A 7,789-nucleotide genomic window follows, 5' to 3' on the forward strand; every position below is an offset into this window, starting at 1 on the left:
AGATGGGACCTAGCTGGAGGAAGTTGGTTCCTGGAGGGATGGACATTGAGGATATAGCCTGGTCCCACTTCAGTCCAAGCTGCTTTTTGACCCAATCACCATTTGAGATCTGTCAGATGCTCCTGTTACCACCAATTCACTTTATCTCTCCCTGCCATACCTTCCCTGTTACGGTGGACTGCCTCCTCTTAACCATAGCCCAAATAAACTTTTTAAATTTTTTTCTTCTGTTTATTTTACAACCTGGCTGCAGCCTCCCCCTCCCCAATCCTCCCCTCCCAGTCCCACTCCCATAAACTTCTATTCTTTTAAGTTATTCTAGGAATTATGTCAAGAAAAGACTAGACCAGGCCTATTGCCTACTCATTCCTTAACTTAAAACAACTGGTATTAGCTAGTTAACAAGTTCCAATAAAAGCCCTCCATCTAAGGAATAACAATTTGCATGAGCTCACTCCTCATAGCCTAATTGATTTAGATTGGAATAGAAGAATTTGGCCAACTCATCCAATGTTTTATAAAGTGTTAGTGAACTTTTTTAATATATCGAGCTAACAATACAATGTTTTTTTAATAACTACTGAGCAATTTTCCAGACACTGTATTTAAACCCATATTTTTTCTCATTTAAATCTTCAACTACAGTATGCACAATTAGTATAAACAAACTAAATATGAGAAGCCAGGTGTACAGAGATTAAATATTTTCTCTAATTTACACCATCTGGTAGGATGTAGAGCTGGGGGCCAGGCGTGGTGGTATACACTTTTAATCCCAGCACTCAGGAGGCATAGGCAGGTGGCTATCTGTGAGTTTGAAGATATCCTTGCCCACATACTGAGTTCCAGGCCAGCCAGGGCTGCGTAGTGAGACCCTACCTCAAAAAGAAAATTCCTCAGAAACAATAAAGATTGAAATGTAGAACTGCCCGTCAAATCCAAGAGGTCTGTCTCCAGAACCCTTGCTCTCAATACGAATCCCAAAGTTTTGGACCTTGCTGAGTTCAATTGTGTCATGCAGACATGTTGTATGTGCAGCTCCCAGAACCTGTTATATCTGCACACACCTCCCACCCTAAGAACATGCAGTTACCAGTAGAACTGAAATGCACAGTGAATGCCCCCAATTGAATTCATCCTTTCTCTCCATTAGTTTTAATCATTGTCCTACAGTAGATGTTTATCCTTTTTACACATATCCTCCCCTTTTTGCAGACAGGGTTTCTCTGTGTAGCCCTGCTTGTCATAGAACTCACTCTGTAGACCAGGCTGGCCTCGAACTCACAGAGATCTGCCTGCCTCTGCCTCCCAAGTGCTGGGATTAAAGGTGTGTGCCACTACCACCTGGCTCACACATTTTCTAAATGCTACTTTTGTACCATTCCGTGTAGGGATGCCTTTCACTATAAATATAAAATACTGGTGGTTTTTCCTGTTTTTAAATGTCATATACAAGCATTTGATAGGGACACATCAATAGGAGCACTGCATATTCTACATTATAAGAGTATATTTGTACTTCACATTTGGTAGGAAAGAATCTAAACTTAAACTTTGGAAGCATTTCAGGAAATATATACTGCTAACAGTGTGTTTGTTCTGAGGTAATATGGAACACTTAGGAAACCTAAGGGTCTGCCTTAAGGATCTCTGATTCAATAGGTCTGGAGTAGAGCCCCAAAATGTATATTTCTAGGGAACTGCCAGCTGTTGCTGTTGCTAGTGGTTCACACTAACTCATTATTAGATCACTTAGTACCCGGGGAAGCTAGGTCCTTTTGTGTTCAATGAAATGCATTAAGAACTAGACTTCCATTTCTCACTGTCAAGAGTGGAAAACAATGAATTTTAGTGCCAGCAAGCTGAGGCAAATCTAGAAAGAAAAGATACAAAAATAGATTGGAGTCGCTGTTGTTCACATAAACACTCTGGAGCGTGTGCAGCACAAACAAACTTTTATTTTGAACATGGCCAAAAGCATCCATGAAGTGAGTGGAAAGTCACCTGTCAGCAGATGGCCCTTCTGTGATGAACTGTAGAACAAAGTCAATTTTCAGAAAATTAATAACTTTTTTCTCCCTCTTTCTTCACACATTTCTTCCTTCTAAGCTTTGCAGCTGTAGGAAGAAATAAGATAGAAACAATATTTTTATGGCATCAGAAGACTCTAATTTAGATTTTCTAAATCTGGTCAACTCTGGTATAACTATCTCCTCTCAGTAAGAAGAAACTAATACACTTTCTTCTTGAGATACAGACCCTTACCTATCAGGTGCTTAAGACTTGGATGGCTTTACAAAGCCATCCTGGAAAGAAAAAAAAAAGACTAATGGAGAAAGGGTGGCAAGGAGGAGGGGAGTGGACTATGTAGGGAAGGTACCTGAAGTACACTGTATATGTGCGTGTAATCTTATAGAACATGAACAAAGCATTTGAGGGCATCAGTCACATTGACTTCATTGCCCTTCTGTCCACCACTACAAACGCTCATCTATTTCTCTCGAGAGCCTGCTCTGAATAATGCTGTCTGCCTGTGATCACTCCCCAAACCCTGCATATTCCTTCAACCTCCCAGGATCTCAGTTTCAAGTTCTTTAAAATAAGAGTAAGGCTGCTATCTGACACTCAGAGACACTAAATTTGAGCAAGGCAGACCGAGGTGAATAGAAGGGGATGGAAGATTCCATTCTTAGTTCAGTAGTAAATAAAAATCAGCCTAATTTTGTTTGACTATTCCATGAAATATACAAAATATCAGCTAAACTAATATGCATTAATCATGAAGCGTGGTTTCCCCTGAAACCCTTAACTTTTTAGTATTTTGTGAATAATCAGCCCTTTCAAAGTATTTTTAGTATGAAAGACTACATTTCTGTGGCCAAGAAACAAAGGCCAAAATTCCCTTGGTAACCTTTTTCTATTGGTCTCCATTACCAGGTGCAATCAATTTCCACTGGTAGTAGTCTTATAGCTGAAGGATAAAGGACTTATAGCTGGTAATGAAAATCCATATAAAATATATTGACCTCTGTGTGTATAATCACACTATTAACTTCAAACTGCTTATTAAACTATAACATAATACTTTAACATAAATCTCCCAAAAGTTGGGGTGTATCATAAGTGGTTAGTTAATACTATGCTCCTCTCCCTCCCCCCTCCTCCGGAGACACTTTCTCTGTGTAGCCCTGCCTGTCCTGGAACTTGCTCTGTAGACCAGGCTGGCCTCAAAGTCACAAGATCCCCCTGCTTCTGCCTCCTGAGTGCTAGGATTAAAGGCGTGCGCCACCACTGCCAGTCAGTGGTTAATTACTACTAAGAGCTAGAAGTCTATACCTGTGTTCCTCAGGGAAGTAGCATTCTGGAGAGTTCCTGTCCTGGTAGTCCCAATTCTTGTAAAACCATCCTTCCAAGTCGCCATTTTCTTCCTTTCCCCAATGCTCCTCATCGGCAATTCCTTCAAATGCGTCATCTGAAGAGTCACACTCACATGCAGCTGGCTCATCAGTGACCACTGATTGTGACTCCAGAACGTCAAGGTCATGAAAGTAATAATACATCTTATACTTAACTTCCTCCTTCAGGAATCTATTAACAGTTAAAACTGGGGAACAGAGGTGTGAGGGGAAAGTGAAAAGACTGTCTGGATCCTTCTTAGTAACTGCTACAATATTTCTATTACTCTCACATTCTCCACCTTTTAAGTTTTCCTGGTGACAACTTTTCCCTCCTTCAAAACACTAGGTTTCTCATTTTTTTCTGGACCGTGGAATGAAAGGAGATCCAAATCATATCTGATTCTGCTCTGTATGCTTTTAGCAGAAGTTCATGGAAAATGTATACATCTGAGGCTGAGGCAGAAGGATTGCCACGAGTTCAAGGCTGGACAGGGCAACATAACAAGACATTCTTTCAATGGATGAAAAAGGCTGTGGAGAGAGTTCACTCAATACCTGCCTTGTAAGCATGAAGATCTCAGTTCCATCCTTTGAACCCACCATATACATTAAATGTATTTCTATTAAATATAGTTATAGAATATTACACACACACACACACACACACACACACACACACACACACACACACACAGAGAGAGAGAGAGAGAGAGAGAGAGAGAGAGAGAAATAAAGGCCTGGTGGCTGTCACTGGTAATCATAGGGTCATGGAGGTACAGAAAGGTGGATCACAGGGAATAAGTGTCTAGTCATCTGAGCCTAATCTGCAAGTTCAAAGTCAGGGAGAGAGAGATCCTCTCTGTCTCTGTCTCTCTCTGACTCTCTCACATACATACACACACACACACACACACACACACACACACACACACACACACACACCCCCACCCGTGGGTGGTACCTGTGAGTCAATACTCAAAATTGTCCACTGGCTGGCCGCTTATATATGTGAGTACACTTTCACCTGAGCCACTAAAAGAGCAAAAAATTAAAAAGTCTGAAGATGTACCTCAGTAGCAGCCCATGTGCCTAGCAATTTGAGGCTCAGAAATGCAAATTAAGTAAAAATAAAGAAGGAGGGAGGATGGAAGAAAGCAGAAAGGGGGATGAGGAAAAAAGGGTTCATTTGCCTTCACTTTAACAAAACCATGTTAGGTGCGAACTTGCTCGATCCTTGAAGATAGAACTAATGTATCTTTTAAGTACCCTAGTAAGTTACTAATTTTCATGGATTTATCTCAGAGGTTAATTTGAAGGCAGCTTACTTTTTTTCCTCCACATTACAGGATCTTTATTGAATTGGGCTTCTATTTGAGCACACTGGACTCCAAGTTTCCAGAAACTGGACCATCACTTAATCAGTACTGACAAGTTCTGAGCATTGAGGCAGAAGTGTTCAAAACAGCAGCAAGGGTGGAGGAATTGAGAGCCACTCTGCGTCTGCAGCTGCACAAACTTGGTTTGGCTAGATTCCAGCCATCTGCAGATGTCTGGCCCTCCTGCCCTTCAGTCTAGGCTGCTCACTGTTCTACCTTCTGAGATGCTGCCTTGTTTGTGGGGTTCTATGCCTCCCAGCCTGGTAATCCCTCTCCTGTGTAGTCACCTTCCCATTCCCCTGCCCATAGCCTCTTCTTCAGGGCTTCACATCCCAGTGTAGTGCCTGCTGTCCACGTGACACTTGTGGTGCTCAACCATACTAAGAATAAGGTCTTTCCATTATATAACAGTGAAGAAAAAATTCTATCATAATCTAGAATGAGGACCAAAACATAACCATAACTTACAGACACTAGAAGTTCCTGAATCATCGCTGTCATCAGCGTCGTCATCTTCCTCCTCCTTGCTATCCTCTTCATTCATGTTCTCCATGAAGTCCAAGTCCTCATAGAAATTCTCACTGAACTTGAACTCAAATACATCATCGTCTGCATACTCATTCAATTCATATTCATCTACCTCCTCTTCTTGCTGCTGCTCTTCATTGATGGGTGGAGGCTTCTGCAACATGGCGATGTCATCCACCTCCTGCTCCTCCTCCTCATTTTTCCAAATGGTTTGCAAGATTATCTAGAATGTTAGGAAGCCTATAACTCCCACAAAGACAAGCCACTCAAGAAAAAACAGAACTACTATGATAAATTGTTCCCTCAGGTCCAAGTCTTCATCGCTACCAGCTCTGGTGCACAAGCCACCTACAGCCCAGTCTTGATAGCTGATGTAGGCCATGTCACATGGGACACACGGGGACCAGGAGTTGTGCTAAGCTGCATTAAAGCTGAAGCCAACAGCAGCGGCAGCAGGTCACAGGACGGCAGCACATGGAGGATTGTGGAGCAGGGTTTAGGCACAGGGCATGACGGCAAGGGCAGAGGTTGGGGCCTCACACCCAAAATGAAGTCTCTGGAGGAGCCACCCACTATGAGTCTGCGCAGACGTCTGTGACCACGCCCAAGCGTGGAGGTGGAGAAAAATGAGAAAACCACCGGATATCCTGTGAGGTTAGCGGAAACTGCAAGTTACGGAAGGCCAGCCTCTGGCCTCAAGAGCTCTAAGCTCATTGGTTGAAAAATAATCATCTGCAGGGCGTTGGTGGCGCACGCCTTTAATCCTAGCACTTGGGAGGCAGAGCCAGGAGGATCTCTGTGAGTTCGAGGCCAGCCTGGTCTACAAAGCAAGTTCCAGGAAAGACGCAAAGCTACACAGAGAAACCCTGTCTCGAAAAACAAAAACAAAAACAAAAAAAAAAAAGAAAAATAATCATCTGCAAGCCACACACCCAATGAGAGATCAAGGTGCTCAGGGGGCTGGTAAGAGCTTTGGGAGGTCACATGGTCTTTTTAATTCTCGCGTCATCTTGATGGCTCTGCTGTAAAGTGTTCTCATATGGGGACCAGCTTGTTTTCCCAAGTCCCCTGGGACAGCTTGTAGCAGGAGGGACACAGGCTTTTAACATGAGAAAACACGGCTGTACGTTACCAGCAATCCCCAATCTTCATACTGAAAAGGGAATGATCATTTGGACGTGTTAACCATATTAAGGATTATTTTTTGTTTTTTTTTCTCTGTGTAACCTTGGTTTCCCTGGAACTCACTCTATAGACCAGGCTGGCCTCAAACGCACAGAGATCTACCTTTTCTGCTTCCCAAGTGCTGAGATTAAAGGCCTGTGCCGCCACCCCTGTGTTAACAGTATGAAAACTGCTCATGGCCATTGCTCTGCAAAACTCATGGGGAACTCGTGGCACTGAATATGATGGCCTGTCACTCCACAGATACCAGAGCAGCTGCAAGAAATTCGTGATCCAGTCTCACCCTCCACCTCCACCTCCACCAGCTTCGCCACACAAGCCATATTGGGTGGAGTCGTGCTAGTAGGTGGACACTGCAGGAGAGACTCACAGGTCAGGAGATTGCAGGAGGTGTGAGGGGTGGTGATGTTAATGTTGTGATATGGCACATAAGAGGCCTTGGTGGGTTTGGACCAAGGTGCCCCAAAGCGAGTGAGGGATGCCATGTGGATGCAGCAGACAGTGATGTGGCATGGTGGAAAGTTACTCACACCGCAGACATGCATCCATGTGGAAATTTTCTATTATTAAAGGGAGATTGAGGGAGAGGAGGGAGAGGAAGACAGAGCAAAGGGGAAGGGGTCCTTTCTTAAAGGGAACAGGATGACAGTCAGGATGCTGGGTGGGCCAGGGTATTATCTGCTATGGGTTAGGATTCCAAGAAGTGGGTCTGAATGCTAACAGGTGGCAAAAATTCCTGTACATTAGTACATAGTAGTCTCCAGGGGACTCTAACAGAAGGTCTTGTCTTTGCAGTGTGGATGCATGTTATTGACATTGGTTGGATGGGTCTCAATTCAAGGGTCTAATTTTAAGTGAGAGCACCAAAAAGCCAGCCAAATTTGTAATTATGGACTATTTTGCTCCCAGGACACAAATGACCTTAGATTTAAGGGTTTGTTTTTACATTGTGGGAGTCAGATGACTGATGAGTATTCTTTCTTTAAAAAAAGGTATCCTCACCTTACACACCTTACACAAAAACACTGAAACTGTACACATTAATGAGGTACCATATGTAGTATGGTAGACATATGTACTACATAATATTTTGGTTATGATAAACATGTCTAATTCTTTAAAATGTTCTCATTTGTTTCTGGTGAATACTTTCAATATATTTTTTAAATAGGAGGTATATCACTGTTATCTATAGTTACCCTACTGTGCAGTATATATGAGACCTTTTTGTCTTACCAATATTCATTGATCATTACTAGTTAGTAATGGGTTACACAAATAATGGATTTTACTATACCATTT

General features: G+C 42.6%; 1 protein-coding gene across 1 annotated transcript; it reads right to left on the minus strand.

Moving 5' to 3' along the window:
• Positions 1-1,938: 1,938 nt before the first annotated feature.
• LOC128115573 (tumor rejection antigen P815A-like) lies at positions 1,939-5,588 on the minus strand. The gene is made up of 3 exons (XM_052746419.1): positions 5,243-5,588; positions 3,337-3,604; positions 1,939-2,117 (listed from the first exon to the last, which is right to left on the minus strand). The coding sequence occupies exons 1-3, from the start codon at positions 5,463-5,465 to the stop codon at positions 2,105-2,107; spliced, it is 504 nt and encodes a 167-aa protein (XP_052602379.1). The 5' UTR covers positions 5,466-5,588; the 3' UTR covers positions 1,939-2,104.
• Positions 5,589-7,789: the final 2,201 nt, after the last annotated feature.

Source organism: Peromyscus californicus, unplaced genomic scaffold (assembly GCF_007827085.1).
Source record: "Peromyscus californicus insignis strain IS unplaced genomic scaffold, ASM782708v3 Scaffold_10__1_contigs__length_136768540, whole genome shotgun sequence".
In the NCBI taxonomy this organism is placed as follows: Eukaryota; Metazoa; Chordata; class Mammalia; order Rodentia; family Cricetidae; genus Peromyscus; species Peromyscus californicus.

Bases quoted from the DNA above. Each gene is read 5' to 3' on its own strand.
- LOC128115573 (XM_052746419.1), bottom strand. From the start codon at position 5,465: ATGTTGCAGAAGCCTCCACCCATCAATGAAGAGCAGCAGCAAGAAGAG. The intron at 3,605-5,242 runs GTAAGTTATGGT...TCTGTTCCCCAG, and splicing joins TTCAGGAACTTCTAGTGTCT to TTTTAACTGTTAATAGATTC.